General features: G+C 42.6%; 2 protein-coding genes across 7 annotated transcripts in view; one reads left to right on the top strand and one right to left on the bottom strand.

Annotated features, from left to right (window-relative positions):
* LOC136431233 (branched-chain-amino-acid aminotransferase, cytosolic-like) overlaps nt 1-9,741 on the bottom strand; it is a 45,474-nt gene extending 35,733 nt beyond the window's left edge. The window contains exon 1 of the mRNA XM_066422553.1: nt 9,681-9,741. Within this exon, the coding sequence (XP_066278650.1) occupies nt 9,681-9,722 (42 nt within the window). The 5' untranslated portion in view covers nt 9,723-9,741. The remainder of the gene's footprint in view (nt 1-9,680) is intronic.
* A 208-nt stretch (nt 9,742-9,949) lies between these two features.
* LOC136431232 (transcription factor Sox-6-like) overlaps nt 9,950-19,425 on the top strand; it is a 39,763-nt gene continuing 30,287 nt past the window's right edge. The window contains exon 1 of one of the 6 annotated variants that reach the window (XM_066422548.1): nt 9,950-10,209. Coding sequence is in view for 2 of the 6 variants with exons in the window: in XM_066422552.1 (XP_066278649.1) it covers nt 11,967-11,968 (2 nt within the window). In the remaining 4 variants the exon portion in view is untranslated. Of the gene's footprint in view, nt 10,210-10,328; nt 10,592-10,957; nt 11,969-15,123; nt 15,288-19,425 lie in introns of those variants that run through there. The other 5 variants (XM_066422551.1, XM_066422552.1, XM_066422550.1 and 2 more) reach the window with 5 other exon arrangements.

Here is a 19,425-nt window from a genome sequence, read left to right as displayed (position 1 = left end):
CATTCTTTGGTGTGGACTTTGGACATTTGCCTTTTAATTATAGGCCACCGCACAAGGGAAGAACAAACAGCGGAGGTTGTGTTAGGACACCGGGATGGTGTGAAGTCAAACACGGGGCGGTGGTCCGAGTTTTTCTCTTCGCGTCGGGACGGCTGGTCTGTCGGTCCACTGGTGTTGACGGAGGGAAAAATGTATTCTCCAAGCAGATGTAAGATGCAGCTCAGTATATAATTCACCAGGTTGTATTATTACAGCTAGTAGGTACCCATTTCTGAGTAATGAGGCTATTGTAACGCGCTCGAGGCACCTCCTCGAACATGGGACCCCCATTTTACGTCTCTTCCGAAAGACGGTTCAACCCCTACAAGGATACCCGGATTCATATGTTTTTGTGGAATTTACTTTTTAGTACTTTGTTATAGTTGTGTACCTTTTCTACTAATGGGAAAGAAAGGACTACAACTGACCACTAGGAAGAGGTATAAAATCAAAAAGCCTAAAAAACTAGCCTGATTGAATCGCGCTTATAGCAGCTGCCCATCTCCAACCAGCCTCTATGCAGGGAGGGGCCATTATGTATACACAGCCTCGGACAGCGGAGTTTTTAACACAGAATACTAAAAAACATGCATTAAACACTGAGACAGACCCTTTGTTTACTTTGAGATGAGGAAAAATGGTCTGACCGAGGGCTGTGTGTATTCTATTCTGCACAGAGTGTGCTCTTAATTAGATGTCAGCTGGCTGGGTGGAGTTGTCACTTCTGCTGAGCAGTGCCTTTTCGCTATATGGGGTTGTACCTTTCTGACTGTACTTTGTCTTAGCCAGTGGCTTAGCTTTGTCAGTTAGTGGATTTATTTGGCAGACCTTACAAAAAAAGTCACCGCAAAATTCTGTCCTTAAAGCTAAGAAAATGTAATAAATGATTAAAATATACCAGGTAAATAAAGGAGCAATTTCTACTCATCCATACTGGAAAAAAGCGGTGCCTTCCCGGAAAAGCACAGAAAAATTACTTTGAGAAAGAAACAAAGATACACTCTGGGCTTGGTTCAAAATTTCATTCTAATAATAAGAATACAGGCGCAGGTTGAAACAATTATGCACAAGAAATTCCATCAAACTCTGCTACTTCCACTAAGTTCCTGGGTACACCATCATCATCCTTTGGAAGAAATAAATAAAATTCAAACTAAAATTGATTTCTTTTGGCAGGACTTGGAACAGGTACAATGTACACAAATTGGCCGAGCTTTGTTTCTGAAACAGTAAAACACATCTTTCAATACTTATACTAGCTATTAAAGGTGATATTTACAACCAACAAGGAAGGACGTTCTATCCAACCCTCTTTAACACTTAGGCTCTCTTTACATTATACTTTTGCCGTCAGCGCCACTGGCGTCAGCGCCACTGGCGACAGCGGGAACCCCGTGTAAAGACAATTCCCGTCGACGTAGTCCCGCTGTCAACAAATTTTCTCCCGTCAGCTTCGAAGCCGTCGCCCGTCAGCACAGCGGGAGTCCCCGTCAACTTCAAACTCCGTCTAAAGAGAATACGTCGGGCTCGCGTCAGCGGGAGTCGGGGTTTCGGCGATTAGCATAAAGCACGCGTTGATAAGCATACTGTAAGTCTACTTAGATCCACGGTATATATATAGAGAGAGAGATTCGCGGGATCCGCGGCGACTTTTGTGCCGTGCATTCATTTCCCCGCGGATATATTTATCGTACTTGTGCCCCCCTCCCCACATTTACGAGTGATGAGCATGGAATATCTACACATAAACAAGGCTTTGCATTGTAGTTTAATACGGGCGGGGAGACGCCGTCTACCGTTGTACAAGCATACAATTTTGTTTCTTGCTTTTGTTATGCTTACGCCCGATACTTTCTAATGGCGAAATGCAAGCACCGCAGGTGTCTGTCAGATTTCCGGGCGGTGTGTCTAGAGACGTCGCGACAGCGGCCTCCCGACAGCGGGAAATTTCGCCGCTGACGCGAAAAACGTAATGTAAACTGCGCCTTAATAGAACCTCCTTGTTACAACAAATCTGCTGGATTGTCTTGAATTTAACACCTGCCAATTATCCAATTTACCAGTATAGGGTCCCTTTTGTATCCTCATTTAACCCCTCCCCATGATTAGAAAGTCCCACCCACCCCATGCCACAGATCATGATGAACTCTCCCCCTGGCTGTCACAACAATAGCACAGGGCGGAGAACATGACACAATGGAATCTGACATCATGTGAAAACAATTACACACCCCTCCCTGTTGCCAGGCAACGGTGTGTGGCAGGGGTAACCAACTCCAGGGCCGGGTGCAGGGGGGTACAGGGGTAGGGTCACGGGGGTCAAGATGTGGGTCAATACCCTCCCAGTCCCCCTTTCCAAATCATTATCAACAACATAAAACATGGGGAGCCAGGGGAAGAATGTGAGGTATGCACATATGGTACACAGGTGAGGATGAGATCATGTCATCGTTGTTCAGAGAAAAGAAAAAATCACATCCTCAAGTCATGCATGCGTATTTGACTGAAGTCGTCACAGTACAAAATTCAAGAAAGACACAGAAAAACAGGTAAGAGTTAAGCTAAAAAGGATGGCACCTTGACTAAAAAAAACTGTGTAGTGTGCCAAGAGAAAAGAAAACTCCTTTTCATATATCCTAAAACTTTGGCTGCATCAAAACTAAACTTTTTGCTCATAATCAAGTGCACCTATACACACAAACACAGCACTAAATGAGAATATTATTTATAAGCCCTTCATAAGTTTTCAATAATGTTCATGTTTATAATACCTGGTACAACAATAAAACCGTTACTGTCAGTGTGGCATGTGAAGCAATATGCGTGTGTATTATTTATAATACAAACATACAACTTCCTTAATATCTGATATTCTACAAGCATATTTTCTAGTCATTAAAACTTGGTAATAAAGAGTACCAAATGCAATTATGAGTTTATATCGACTGCAAGAACAGTATTTTCTTTTGTATCTACCTTATTACTTGCTTCAGACTTGAGCTGATTGGAACAAAATTTGAAAAAATAGATTGATTACACTAGCAGGTGTTCAATCCACTAAAATTACCCATTCAAAAACACACTTTATCTTTCAGGACCTTGAAAACCTTCTACATCACTTCTTCCTGCATCCTGAGATTCCTGACCCTGTTACTCTCCAAGCAGAAGCGAGGCTCTGGCTTGTTTTGGGCAATCTGGCTACTTTTCAGAATTCTATATTGTCAATTTTCCGTCTTTATATACAGTCAAACCTGCCCAAGGCGACCACCCGGCGGACCGAGCAAAAACGGTCACGATGGACAGGTGGTCGCCATGAAGAGGATTCCACTCACATGTTTCCAGGTCGAGGTTTTCAAATACAGTGTACTACGTAGATGGATGGAAAATTATGTGAATATAGACAGCATGAGCCCCACCAGGTTCAATTTCTCATTGACAGAAAGAGGCTACAAAAATTACATTTTCCGTTACCATTGTAATAATTGTACACCGCTACATCGTGTACACATTTTCGTAATAATTTTGACTACAAAACAATGGTTGCCTCGATGATCGCAGCACCATCCCGCATTCACACGTTAGATTAAATAGTACACACACACGCACATCATCGAAGTTTTAAGGCCTAAGACAAATCCCTAGAAAACACCTGCTGGCCCAAGCATTTTTTGGGGCGCCGACCGCTGGATAAAAGGGTCAAAAAGTTTTCAATCTGACAACTAAAGATGAAAACGAAACGGTGATTTCGTCGCGCCGCGCCGCGCCGCCAAGCTCTATGCGACCGCATCAAAAAGTAACTTAACGTCAGTGTAGCAGACGCCCAGCGTCCAATAAAGGTTTGTGAGATTCATGGAAATAAAAAGAAAAAAAGAATATTAATTTTCGTCAATAACTAGAGTATTCGTAAATGTTCATACACAAAAGCATCGTGTTTTAGAAAGGTCAGCGGTACGTCAAATCCGAGCCACGCCAAATCCAAGATGGCGTCGGGACCGAGGAACAACATTTCTCGCCCGGTGTTTTGCCCGCCGCGAAGTCATTTTTCGGCGGAATTTAGTAAGACACAGACACATTTTTGTTGAAAATACAAGATATAGATAGTAATTTCTGTGAAATCTGACTTTTCGACGCCATGCACTACGTATTCGTTTTGAAAATTGATTTTAAACTGAACTTGCTTGAGTTTGCGGTTAACTATAAGATTACGATAGGCACAACAACATCACAAACATTTGTCTTTACAGTGTTTATAGGGGGAACGGTTTATTAAAACACTTCATGGAGGAATCGATGCTATAACATTAGTATTCCATATATTTTTGTCTTTATTTTGTCCTTCAAAGTCTTGAAAACATTTCCGTGAAATCCGACAGCAAAATGATCCGATGTCACCACAAGTTTGAAAATTAGGCGGCCGCCATGGGCAGGGATTGTGCTCTGTGCGGTCCCAATTCGTGGCGGTCGCGGTCGCGTTGGACAGGTGGTCGCCTTGGGCAGGCAGCTTAATGCTTGTGCCTATGGGGAAAATTTTCGGGACCGAGAAAAAGCGGTCGCCATGGCCAGGTGGTCGCGTTGAAAAGGTGGTCGCCTAGGCAGGTTTGACTGTAATGCAAAAAAAGAGAGAAAAACTGTCAAAACCAAAAGACTAACAATATGCCTCAAAACTTTCCCTCTTTCCTGCGCTGAAGCACAAGCGACGCCAAGAACTATGACCTCACGTACTCGGATGTTCGACGTCATAAACATCAATGTGAACCAGTTTCGTAATGCTTTTGCCTTCATGATGACAATTCCGCGAAACTGTTTTATTCTGAACCGTTGTAGACTACCTCCCGAGGAGGTTCAGGTTAACGGGAATGAAACCGTTAGGAGCGTTCATGTTTACAAGTAAAACAGTTTACTTTGCTTAAACGGGTCCAACCGTTTTACTTTTTCAAACACAGGACCTTAGATTCACCTCTGCTGAGACCTACATGTAGTAAACCCTATACATGTACCTTTACCTAGTCCCATCCTCATGGCATGACTATTAAGTAAATAACAGGGCTCCAAATACCCTCCTGAAAAAATATTCAATATTGCAGAAAAAGACAACAACAACAAGCAAACTGACAAACTAAAAAGAGTTCAGGCTTGGTATTATGAATCACATACCAGCAGAAATCATAAAATCACAAATCATATCTAGCCCTGCTGTACCCATAAGTTACAACTTCAGTAGTGAGTAGTACTAGTACCAAAAGGCTACCTTGGCATGGGAAAGATTAAACCTGCCCCTATTTATTTCGTAGTCTCAATTTCTGCCACCTCCTGAACCCTAGTAAACTTGCCCTGCTGCAAAACTTCCTCCCGCTGCCAAACATGATGTGGTTAACAATTACGTCCTCTTTGCCTTTCCCCTTAACAGGGAAATATGGTGCCTGGTTCCCCATACAAAGCTTGACAGGCCACTGGCTCGACCTCCGACCCCCTCCCCTTCAATACTGACATTTCCAGTTGCATTGTATGTCAGAGTGTCAGGCTCATGCAGTGATTGAGTACAAGAGGCTATTTTTTACAGTGAAAGGGTGGGTGTCTCCAGAATTTCCGACTGAACGCACAGAAAGTAGTTGACATATTGTTTACATATCTGGGCTATAACGTGAGAAAAGAGCTGGCCGAGATAATTCAATGTCATAGACTTCATCAACATGGTAACTTTGGAGCTGTGTCAGAATGGGATATTTAGTTTTCTACAATGATGTCGGTTTTCTGCAATGTCTCCTCACACTATGCTATATATATTTTCTACAACTTGTTATTAATAAATCATTGCAGGTTTAGGGTTAAGAATACAAAGGAATTGTTTACTAATTATAATTCATATGCAGACTTTTGAATGAAGAAAAGAAAAAGTCCTTATTGCTGTTCTTTTTGGAAATCAGTTTTTCTGTCATCAAGAACTTTTTAATTGAAGAATGTTTTCAGTTTTACATATATTTTTGTCATATAGAAAGAGCTCCAGATATTAAATGGATAAAAAAAATCATAGACGAGCAGAAGAACTATGTACGTTGAAAGTAATCTACATCATAATCTACATCTTTGCCGCTTTTCAGTTCTTCCACTGAGGCGGGCCGTCATTGTTTTCTATATTGCTCTGTTTGCTGCTGTAAAGTAACCTACAACGGTCCAATAATCCTTTTGAATTTGATTATTACTTTGCCCAAGAGCTAGTCATGAAAAAAGAGCTTGTCGAAAGACAGACAAGCCAGTGCCAGTGAATATTATGTCTCATTTACAATTGTATAAAAAGCTTCATACCCTTGTTGGGACTTTTTGAGAAGCCATTAGCAGCAGAAAACTGCAGAGGTGGAGGACCAGGTAAGGGTTGTGAAACAGTAATAATGGGTCACAGCACAAGAGGCCATTTGGGCTCTCCAGCCACAAGAGCTCTTGGCTTGACATTCAAGATGGCGTCCTTGTCTCGGAATAGCCCGTGGTCCCCTCTCCACACTTGTACCTCAACGACTTCCATGTGTTACCCTCTCAGGTGTGGCGTCTAGGGCCCTTCTGAGGACCCATCACTGTCACTACACCTGGGCTTATGAATCTGAGTCCCCTTCAGTCAATGTGACACTTTTTGATGGACTGAAGGTTGCCAGGAAAGACACCTGGAAATTCACTTTCACTGGTATCAAATGGAATGTCACCACTCGCAAGTATATCCTTGGACATGATATTTTCATTCAAGTGTAACTTATAAGTTAACTTACAAGTTATAAATTACAAGTCAAGTAAGCCAAGCAACTTATCCTTTTAGCAGTATAAAAAAAATTCAAATTGAGTGTCATGACTCACAAGTATATCTCTGAATATGACATTAACCTATAATTCAAAAACAAGTGGAACTTAAACTTTACTAGTACCAAATTGAGTGTCACGACTCACAGGTATATGAATGTGATATTAAGCTACAATTAAAAAAAGTGTAAGTGATACTTTTTCAATGGGCTCAAATCAAAAACAGCTGCATTAAAAAAAGTAGTCAAAATAGAATCTGATAAAAGTCTGTTAAACTAATCAGAAAGCTATAGAAATACAACATTTTCAAGGAAAATTAATAAAGCTGTTCTATTCAATCAGTTTCCTTTTCAGAACCTGCAACAGAAGTTGTGTCTTTTGGATAAAATACTGTAAAATGCATTTAAGTTTGCATGGTTTTTATTTTGCGGTAGGGAAAAAATGGAGTATTCGCGGTGGTTTTAAGTTTGTGTTTGAAACGTTTAAATTCGTGTTTGAAACAATAGTAGCGCTACAGTCATAGATTGGAAAAAAGTTTTGCGGTGGTTTTAAGTTCGCGCTGAAGAGTTCACCGCGAAAACCGCGAACATAAAACCACTGCGAACATTTCTGCTTCTACAGTAGTTTCTCATGATGTGTCTGGACCAGACATACCAGTAGCTCTCTCCCTGCTGTGATACTAGTCATGCTTGAGTGAGTATATAGGTCACATATGGTTTGACTTCTACTGTACTACAAGAACTTGTCAGAAGCTAATAATGGTCACAGGTACAGTTCTGGTATTGTGTTTGTGGTTAGGGGGGGGGGGCAGTATTTGACATGTGTAGGATAGGGTATAAATTATGTGGACACAGGACAGTGTTACAAAGAGAGATATGGCTTGGACAATGACCTACATTTAGCATTATAGCTATAATAGATAGAATAGCACAATTGTGTATGTGATACAAGAAGTGTATGTGTACTGAAGATTGTTTGTCCAGTAGTTGGACACCAATGATGATGAAAGGTTGGTGGAGACTGGAGAGTGCTGATAGAAAGCCAAGCATATGACAAAAAAAAGTCACAATCTTTCTCAACCAATCTCTGCTTGGAGAGTAACTTGCATTTGGAGTTGGACATCCACCTAATGATAGTTTGTCTTAGAAGTGCTTAGCATATAAGGCAGTGCCCTGTGACTGGTACCATGGTATGAGCATTTAGTTTTGACTTGAACTTGTAGAGACAAGAGTTTTTTTTTTGTTTTTTTGCAAACACATTTTCCCTTGCATTTCCACAAATGGCCGATAAAAATGTGACTATACCCAGCATAGAGGAGCTGTCACTAAAACCTTGTCTATTTCTAGGACCTTCAAAACTTGGTGATTTCTTTTTTTTTAAATGACTTGTTACAGCTGTAAAAACTGTACCAATTCAAAGACACCTTCTCTAAAAAGATTATGAGAGAGTGACATAACAGACAAGTGGCCCATCCCCCTCAATCAGACTACAACTGTTGCCATGGCAAGTAATTATGAGATTAGTGTTACATGCCTTGTTTCTATAGGGCAATATCCTTTAGGAATTCTGCACCCTGCAATCAGAAACTATAACATTTCAAATTGTCTTAACCTCATTAACATATCTATTCAGAGTTTTGGTATAAAATAAAATCTGGTTTTCCAGTCCTATCGTTAGTCACTGACGAAAGACAGCGGATGCTGTCTGAAACGTCTGACTGTTTCAAAATTTAATCCAGTTTCTTGAGTAACTATTTTTGGCGTATAACTTTAATATAACATTTCAAGTTTGGAAGCTTTCTTCAAATTCAAAAGCCCCTAGTGTTATATTCTACTGTTGTGTTTTAAAAGTAACTTTGAATTATGATTGGAAGAATAAAAGAATGATTCTTCCTGATAAGATCAAGGAGGTCATATAGATAACCTCCTTGATAAGATACATGAACACTGATCTAAGTTACTGAATGCAAACACTTTGAAACAGGGCACAAATAACGTAAAACCACTCATTGTGACATAATTCGCATGAATATAACAAAGCAATTGCTATAATGACAGTTCACTGCCAATCAATATGCCTGTTTTTCTCTCTGTTTCACATGTGGACATGATTGATTGGAGACTAATTAATCAATTATTGACAGACCCTTAGAGATCTACAACAAACAGCATGTTGTATCCACTACTAGATTAGCTGTAACTGTTCTATTTACTACCGCCCTGTGCCTTTATATTTTCATATTCACCTTGAATATTCACCTTGAAGCTCAGCCAGTAGGTACCCTATATAAGAGTAATGAGGCTGTTTCTTAGTTGGTGACGGTAAGGGGCAATGGCACATTCTTCAACACGTACAGGCATAACCTTGATCATGGTCACGAGACATTTACGTAATCACTGTTTGTCAACTTCACGACACTCAGAACAACACCACGTCGCCTCAGGAGTTGAGTGACATGGGTGCGCGTGACTTTGACAGATTTTGATTGATTTTTCTTCCTCTTTATCGTAAGTCAAATACGCCCACATTCCAAGTGCAGTCTTGAGAATCAAATCTTATCGTTTATGATGCTTAAATTACCAATGTATCAATATATGTTGACACACTTTCATGTCTTTAAAAAATTGTTATGTAAACTAACGTTCAAGACAACGCATATATGTTGATGTTGTCTGCATGTGTGTGATACAGTTTCAGTCACACGTCATTATTTATGACACCTAAATCTGTCCCTTTCTTCAACCTACAGAGGGTCCAGGCGGCTTCAGTAGACCTCTCGGTGAACTGCCACGACTGTCAGAAGCGTTAATTGTGTATAATATGCGAGAGGTGTGTACAAACAACACAGAAATACTAACCTGCTTGCCGAAACTGCGGAAAAGCAACATGACCGCCGCCATTTTGAAAAGGGGGTGTGTTTCCTTGCATCATGGGAGTCCAAATATTTTGTGATTTACTGTTTTATTTTTTAAAATCTTTAGGAATCTGATAGTATACTAGATACTGATTTTAAAAAAAGGATTACATACTAAAAGTTGTGGTTCATTTTTGAGTTGTGATGTTAAAAGTCTGGCGTGTCAAAGGTTAACCAGGAACAGAGCGGGGCCGCGTGGAGTTGTGGGAAATATTTGGCATTCCATCAACATGGCGGCGTCAGATTGATGTATCGATTGACAGCTACAATGACTGCTTCATTTACCGACCTTTCCATTGTGTTTTCCTCGTAGTTCTTATTTATATTCGGCGTTGTCCGATCGCGAAGGCCACTCGCGCGGAAATGCAAGACACACTGCGGGCGAGGACGTAGCGGCAAGCGGGGAGGAGGCCGGACGTGAAAAATACCTCGGTCGCTGGAAACGAAGTCAGCGGGAGCAAATTGATACTAAGGTAACGGAACAAAAGCTATTGTTTTCACTATTGTTTGCCCGCCTTTCTCTTTTGTTCTTTGTCCCGGCTTGTTATTGTCGAGGGCTTTTATGCATGCATGGGTTCCATTAGGCGCCCCGCGTTGTTTTCCCAGGCGTTTTTCCGTGGTTTTTAGGGGCGTTTACCGCGTGAGAGCGGGAGGTGTGTGGCCAGGCGGACACTCGGGGAAGCGGGCCGGGGTAGCCCGACGCACTGCTCACACCCGATACGGCGCACATGTGTCCCGCCCGATACAATGACTAATATTCCGAATTGTTGCTCTAAAAATATCCTGATGGGCGGAACAGCTTGCACTGCAAGAATTGCGCAGCAGAATACAATCAGTTTATGCTGACAAAAAAAGGTAACAATCACTTTTTTGTTTCCGCGATCGCTTTGAAGCGAAAGGGAAGAGGCACGGCAGAAGTTTTAGTAAAATGTCATCGCTAATTTTTTTCTCAATAGGGAATGTCTTGGGGCGGCCTTTGTGGCATTTTCCTCGGGCATGTCTTTACGTGATGAATTACAGTAGCGCTTCTTTCCAATTAACTACACCGTAAGGTAATCCTGGACGTCCATCATTGCGTATTGTGAAGAGAGAAAAGATTACGCAAGTTCTCGACTTCAGTCGGAGCTCTCTCTCTCTCTCCATCCGGCAGTGCGCAAGACTTAACGTTCGTTTTCTTCCCGGGTAGGGTAGCGAGAAAAAAGGAGCGCGGTTTTAACGAGGAGTTCAACGGGTGGGCATGTTTCGGGAGAGGTTAAATATTTACATTCCCAGTTCTATGTCTATATTCGGTGTTAACTTGGGCTGATTGTCTCGCCTTTGTTTGGCCATCCCGTCTCCGTGCGGGGCGCCACATCTGTCCCAGCCTCAACTTTCCCCACACAAACGACATGACAATCTCTCCGTTCTGACATCCCCCTTGTGTTCCTGGTACTGACATGCCGATTTGTTGTTCCTCTACACCGTCATTTCCCCCCTCATTCCACCCCTTCCCCCCAGGCCTGCCCAGCATGGCCTGACAAGTGGACAATATGGTTTCAATATTGTTTGTGTGGTTAAAAATCTTCCAAGGGACCACTCCCCTCTGCACAAACACAAAACCCAGTTTATCAGGTACCGAGGACAACAGAGCCTATTGTTCCCCTGTCTGGCGGTAATTTGTCTCGGCTTGAGTCCCTAAAGGTGTAGTATTTGTTGTCCGTGCTTTACAGGCCCAAATTCCCTCACCAAATACCTCCTCACTCCCCTCCATTGATGTTGTGTATTATTCCCATTCTTATGCAAATTGCCGTTAAAAGACACATTGTGATGGAAATCGGAGCTTTTGTTCCTTTGAAGGCTTTGTTGCGCGCCGCCTCTGGTATTTGCCCTGTGTAGGTGTAACCATAGGTGCGAACAACAGGTTTTGTCATCCGTCCCGGCGAGCGGAAAATAACCAAAAGTGACTTCACTTTGGTCCGTGCTCTGCATTAAGGGGGCGGGGAAGGGAGCGTGATTTTCGGCCCTGATGTAACAATGGACGATTGTCAACTCCGATGAACAAACAAACCTGTTTTGCTGGGAAGTAGACCGCACACAAGCACGAGTGGGAGAATTTGCGGAAGCGACGATACCCACGAAGAGAGGGAACGGGCAGTGTCCTCGGAACAGGGACGGTCGTCGTGGACTGAATGAGAAGAATGCTTTTATCGCGGGCTGGACACACGGTGCAAGATAATGGATTTTTATTATTATGTAAATATCTCTCTTGATATCTACAAATAGTGCCTTTACTTGTGCTGTGTTTGCGTAGTGGTTTATGTTCTTTGCCCCCTTGATAGAGCGCTTCAGTTCTCTGTGTGCTTGTTGTAGTACCTCGGCCGCCTTTACCTCTCATTTGCATATCTATAATATCAAGATATTCCAGAATCCTTGAATTGCTATTCCCCGTATTGCTTTTATCTCTCCGAAGGCAAGAGCCGGTACCAAGGAGCATGCGAGCTTGTTAGCGAGAGCCAATTTGCCCGAGCGCCTGGTTCATTCTTAACGCCTCTTCCATTTACGCGTGACGCAAAACGCTGATTTGAAAGGGGCAGGTAGGAGCGGAGCAAACAATAGTGCACAAACTCAATTGACTCTATTAAGCCGATGATCCTAATCTGGCATGCAGGGTTCCAGGGGCCTGGATGGAAAGCACTCAGCTCTGGCATACCCTCACAATCCCTTATGGACCTCTCCCCCAAGTGTTACTGTTTATCCTATGTCACACAGAGCGTTCTTGAAAACAATACATTCCTGGCCCAGCTATATATAGCGGGTGGATCAGATTCAGAATATGTGGCACCCCTCCTTGAAAAACAAAGCATGGGTGGAACCAGCGCCCATAATGGCGCACCGAAAAATCCACACATCCTCCTGACATTTGTTTTTGAAACAATTTGTTTTTCATAATTCCCTCGAGGCCTTCCTGAAATTCCCATACATATGTATACCACGCAAATGGAAAGTGTATTGCCTTGTCAATTAGGCTTTCAAGAGCCGTGGAAAAAAGTCTGAGTGTTTCTCCTGCAAATCAGCACCTTGCTCCCATACAAATGTACTCAAAATGCCCCGAATGGCTATCAAAAAATATCCAGTTAGGAATTAGATTACAACTCCGTTCCATTTGCCGAGTGAAAGCTCCTAGATTGCGCCATTAACACCATTCTCTGCTGCCACATGAAATTTTGATGAAGTTCATTTATTAATCATAACTTGCCCATCATTATGATCTATGTTCCGAGCCACAAATTATGCATGTAAAGAATGTCATTTCATGGACAATGCCTTTGTTCGCGATGGAAGCGCAGACCACATGCATTATGAGTAGTTATTATATGGAAGCCGTTTCTGAAAGCGACTTGAAGGCCTGGATATTCTAATAGTGCTGTTATTCTGTACTTACAAAAGGGAGATCACAGGCTGGGGTTTGGAAGGAGGAGAAAGATAATTACATCATGGAACAAGGTAGATCCTCCAACCAGGTCATCACTGTATCTCATTAGAGCGGGGAGACTGTTTCCATGCAGACAATGTAGTTTTTTAAAGCCCGTTTTAGGGAGAATAAAAAAAAGCTTTTACGCTTGGTAGCGAACGGATGAGAAGGAACGTTTCAGGATATAATGTTTTAAAGTCATGAAAAAATGGTTTTAGAGAAGTAGATTTTCCTCAAAAATCCTCTTTTAGCAGATACATTAATAAACAATTTTTTTATCTTCATTCTGTTATGAATATGATTGCTTTTCCTTAAATAATGGCATATCGGTGAACGTCAGCCCGCAGCGACTTTCCCACGGACGGACCCCGCTGTTATTTCGGAACGAAGAGAAGTGCCATTGTGGCGGACGAAACAATTACACCGACAGACAGCAGTCTGGGTCATTGCTTTTGCATTATTTGGACTTCCTCCTTGTATGGGAGGATTGTTCAGCGTGTACGGGGTACAATGCGACATGGAAACCACAATGGTGTGGCCCCAGACAATAGACACGGATTATTGGCATTGTAAGACTTCCAGAGACGTCGCAATGGCCAAATGGTCTGGTGGCTTTCACTCGGCCTGTTCTTTGGCCTCTACTCCATCACTGACTATGAATCATTTCATTTCCGCTGTTGGGATGATGGAATCGGCGACACACAGAGATGGTTTTCTTCCTCAATAGATGTAGATGGAGCTGGTTTTTTTTTTTTTAAATTCAACAATTTTATTTTACCAGCCGCCCTAGACTATCAACTTTGTGAGAATTTTCTTTTGTTGTTAGTATGCCACACACTGTTTGTCTGTGTGGAAACAGAGATAAACTCCATTGTTCAACCCTAGACAGCACTTTCACTGCCAGCTAACGACTGTGTAAAACTTTCACTTTTCGTCTGGACCCTGTCCACCGCGGCCCCCCTACCGTCGGTAGTGTATCAGTATGTGTGTGTTCACCCTCGTTTGTTCCACATCGCCAGACCCCCGCCTGGCTCGGAGTAATTACATTGTCTGCCAGTTCATTTCTCCCCGGAGAGTTTAGTAGCCCATATTTTCCATAATGTCATATTTAGGTAATAACGGTCCATTAATGGCAATAATAGACAAGAGGCTGCCGCTGGAAGGGAGAGTGAAAGTGGCAATTAGCATCTCGGTGATTTGTGCGGACAAAGAACAGAGACTTGCTGAATTTTAGAGGCAGTGGAGGATGATGGGAGTATTTCTTCTTCACGTCTTGGTGGATCGGCAATAGGTGCGCCATGAACGATTTGAAGAAAAAAAAGGATTTCTGATTTTTCATCTTTAATTTTTTCATGTTAGTGCATACCGGTAATCCCTTGTGTTTTAAAGTTCATGTTTTCGGCAGTGCCTTGATATAAAATTTTGTAGCCTTTGAATCGAGAAATGCTACCTCCGTCCTTTAATTTGGCCACATGGGCTTCAATGGTTATGGCCTCTTTGAGAAAATATTTGCTCACTCCAGCTATTATTAATTCCATAAATCTACATTTAAGAAGTAGCAAAATTGATTTTCTATAATGGTTGTAGTTCATCTTGTTCCGTGATATTCCCGAACAGATGTACTGCTAGGTGTGAAAATGTTGTTGTAGGTGAAATTCACCTATTGTGGTTGGCCTGTACAGAATAGGTAGAATACCTCTGGACAACCATTAATAGAGCCTTAGTTGTTCCCTAAGCCAGCACATCAACCTTGCGGAATGACATTCAACTCAACAGAGCCCACCCCTAGGCCATTCAGCCAACTGTTTGTCGGCCACAAAGCCCCATTGTTCTTCATTCTTCTGCCATGTCCAGAGCTAGCCTATTGTCTTGGCTTTTTTCTCAAGGGAAACATGTTTCCCCACAGGCCCATGGGCTGGTGATCAGACAATAGGCTATTGTGTGGGAACCTTGGAGTGGGATCTCCTTTGTCCTCCCCATCTGATAACGGCCAATTTAGGAGGAGCGCTGGCATTTCGACCATGTTGTCCGCCAGGCACGCAGAAAATGGTGATAGATCCGGAGGGCGCGAGAAGTCCAAGATGACCTTGAGTTTGGAAGGTATGTTGGGAGCTTGTGTTTATTTGGACTCGGAGGAGACGGGGAGAGAGATTCCTCTCCCAGATGTTGGGTTAGTGTTGGGATGTCTTGATGCCTCATGTACACATTGTCACATAATAGACTGCTTCATCCACTGCCTCGACAGTACCGTCTTGCTTTGACCAAGTTTGAGCGATCATGAAAGAGTTACAGGACGGCAGCAAAAATCATGATTGGGCACCTTGAGCTCTTGGCCTTTTCTTACACTTACAGACATATTATCGCCAACAAATTGTGATATTGATTTATGATATACTTTTATCTATCATCAGATGTTTGACGGTGAAACTCAAAAGTTTTTGTGTCATGGTCGGCAGTGACATTGAGTCGATTAGTCGATGTTCAATAGTTCCTCTTCATGATTGGCAGTTTTTCGTGTGTATGAAAATGTTTTGGAAGAAAGGATTTAAAAAGGAAAATCAGGAAATCAACAGTAGTGAAGATGTAGATCAACTAGAAAGCTGAAAATAAAGAACGGGCCAATGATAGAACCTCCTTGAACGGACTGGCTCGGAGCAGGGGCTGCTGAGAGTCAAACCTGATTTTTGCTCCTGCTATACCTGACAGTTTCCCCTTTTTAGCTTCAGTACGCTAGATATCGGCCCAGCACTGTATGTCTACTACAGTCTAGTCTTGAAAAAAAAGCTCTGTTCAAGAGAATTTTAAAACCTGTCATGTTGTCGATTCATTCTAAGTCTTAGAAGTTGAAGTTCTTGGCATTTTTTTGGTTTGACCCTGCCCTAATTTGACCCCTGTCAAGGTCAAGGTGAACGGCGCAATGCCCCTGTTTGGTTGGGTCCATGATTTGCAGAATCATTGACTGGAAACTATTATAACCCCAGGCCATATTGTCCGTAAAACCCCAAACTTGTACATAGGTTCCACAAGGTCACCACAACAAGTTCTGTATATCTCAATGACCAGCAAACTGGTCTTGCTGAAGCCAGTCTATTACACATCCTATATATTCATCTGTCCGCTAACTTCTTTTCCCAAGCCATGGCTCTATTTCACTGAATTTTGCTGCATTTGATGGACAAATATAAGACTATTCCATCAACCAGGACGGACAAAAACAGTGAGTGAGCTATAGAAATGTCAAAATTTGAATAGAGTGATGGAAATTTGTAAGATGCTTTGTAGGAATACGGTAGAATCTTTCCTCTTTTTTTTCAAGCTGGCTAGAGCCCTGTCTCAAACCAATGATGAGTCTGCAAAAGGGGAAGTCTGTCTGATTCTGAACTTATGAAAAGGAAAAAAAAAAGTTACTGGAGAAAGACTGACAGTTTCACAGGTATGACAGTTGGTAACGAACACTTTTTATTTCACATCGTTTTGACCTACAAGGGCATCCACATTATGTAGTACACAAGGTATTAGTTCCCTCGGTGCAGCCTCACTAGAGGATAACTGTAAGTGGTAGAGTCACTTTGGGCCGTCAGATTCACGTTCGTCAAACCGGCGGCCTCTCCTCGCCGCCGCTGTCTTGTTCTTCCACACGACAGCGCGGTTATATTGCGTCGTCGTCAAAGTTCCGTCGTCTCTTTTTCTCGCCCCCGCCGCGTCGTGTTTTTGTTGAAGCCATCTCGTCCGTCCGTTCCTTCCTTTCACTGCGTGAACTCCGAGAACCAATTACTTCGGGAGGGGTCCCCCGCCTCCTTTGTTGGCCAAATGTACTGGGTGGGTATTGTACGTCCTTTATGGGGAAGTGAACACGTAACGGATGGGGGGCTGTCAGAACGTGGTGCGGAGATAATAGTGCAGAGTCCCATCAACTATAATAGCACATTGCAGGTCGTAGGAAGGCAGTTACCGAACGGCAGAATAACACTTGTCTTATATTAAGTAAGGATTCCATTACTCGCTATTAATAATCAAGGAGGTTAAATACAAGGAGAACGGACGGGATTAACACCCCGCTGTGCGCTATTGTACTGACCCGCCAAACCCCGGGGCTATCTATTGTTTCCGCCCTCCGGCGGCACTCCTTTGTTCTGGCAAGTGCCCCTCAGGCATTGGCGGCAAAACCATTCAAATTCTATGCTAATGAGCCCGATCGTGACGTCATGCCCTCCGATGCTGGCCCGAGCGACTAGCAAGAAGCCAGCAGTTTCCGAGGATTACCTTATTTGGGAAGCGAATGTGACTTGCGCAGACGGCATTATTGCCGAGAGTGGACTTAGGCGGCCATTTTGATATGTGGTTCATCGCCGTGCGACGAAGATGGGTGTGTTTACAGGCTTTTTTGTAGCTGTGCATGGAATGTTTTGGCTCAAAAATATGAAGAATATTCTGTGTTAGATGCCTTTATAAAAATATTATAACAGTTTCCCCACCAAAACCGAAGGTTTTCTAGGATAGTTCATAACTTTGGTGTTCCATTGTAATATTTTTTGTTGTTCGACTCCGTCAAGTTTTCTTCGACTCTTCGCAAGACTTTTGCATTATTTTTGTGTAAGTCTGGTCTCTGTGGATTTCATTTGTAGTCATAGGCATGGTTTGGAGCAAAGTATTAGCCACAGGGAATTGTATACAAGGCATTATGATCGTTATGTCACCCCGGAATGTGCACAAACATTGAATCAAACCAATGTGGTTAAATAAAGATAATCGCCACACTTTCCAGTTTTACTTATACTTATTTATTTGATCATATAGACAACCTCGACTTGACCTAACCATGTCTATATGTCTATCCGTCCTACGTTCTTGTATGTTTACCCGTATACTGCACACGTATTTGACCGCTGGCGGCAACGGGGTTTGTATTTGCCTGCTCTGTCGGATTGTCGCTATCGCTACACGCTTCTTCGTGCCCTATTTCGCTAAAATTGTCCTCAAAATCGCTGGATTTCAAAGTCACTCCACTCAAAATCGTCATCTCCTGGGAGGGTCATCTTGTGAAAACAGACTGTGAACAAAGACCCAAGCCAGCGCGGGTGATGCAAATTGGGGGTAATTAGCACCTTGACGCGAAGTTGTTGAAACGCACTCTCCTGAAAGAAGGCAAATTGTGTCCTTTCTCCTTGTATATTTAACCTCCTTGTAATAATGTAGGAAGAGGGGGCGATGCGCATTTGGGGTCATCAGTATTAATTCGGAAGATGCGCGCCTTGGCGGTTTTATTTTCTCGTGTGTCAGATGAATTATGTCGCGCCTCGCGTGGCGATCCACTCATTACATGCAACAATACCTTCGCCTTGGCTCGGCTGGCAAGAAAGGTTATTCCGCGGCGAGAATGTAAAGCATGTCATGAAACGGTCTGTTGTAACAAAGGACAAACAGTGACTAACAGCCACGCACAGCCAGGCCCTTTATCTTGTTTTGACACATTGTCCGCACCTGTCATTTCGACATTACAGTCGTGTTATCTTGTCACAGCTACAAATTCTGCGCGGCTGTCCCCGGCCTTTGTTCTGCGGAGGAGATATGTCGGCTAGCATTTTTTCTCTGTATGCTGTCATTCTTCTCGGCTGTAATTCCGCTCTAGCTTGTCGTAATTTCTACTTTCCCTTCGGACGCATATTTTCCCGCTTCTTTGTAAAGTGGCCTCAATCTCCTGCAAAGTTTATGTTTTTATAACTCTACGTGAAAAGTCTGACCAAACGACGGCGCCACGCCCTAGATATGTCACACGCGGTGCTTCGGATATTCCTTCATTGCACTCAATTATCGTTATTATCATCTGACATACTCTTTGTAATAAAATTTTAATCAGGCTGATTATGAAGAATGACGTACAAAAAGGGCAAGATGCATGTGCAGGTTTTGTAGCTTCATCCATACAGTAATAATGTATCATCATTTATATAGCTTGTTCTCTTCCAATAATTGGCCAAAGGTTTAGTTGATTTTGTAATTTGGATCTCATTAAACATTGATACACATCAAAACTACCAGCCCTAGCAAGTGAACAGTGTGTTTTATTGGCCATTAGTAGATTGCTCTAAGTGATGACTGTCAGTTTTAACAACGCCTGCATTACTAACGCCTCATTTCTTGCATACGAAATTGTCATTGGCCTCCCGGAGTGCGATAGCCTACTTTTTTTCTCTAACGCGGGACAGGCCTTGTGCTAATCTGCTTTGTCAGTTTTATG

Source organism: Branchiostoma lanceolatum, chromosome 3 (genome assembly GCF_035083965.1).
Source record: "Branchiostoma lanceolatum isolate klBraLanc5 chromosome 3, klBraLanc5.hap2, whole genome shotgun sequence".
In the NCBI taxonomy this organism is placed as follows: domain Eukaryota; kingdom Metazoa; phylum Chordata; class Leptocardii; order Amphioxiformes; family Branchiostomatidae; genus Branchiostoma; species Branchiostoma lanceolatum.
Note: the sequence above shows the minus strand (reverse complement) of the source record. Positions and strands in the feature narration are given on the sequence as shown.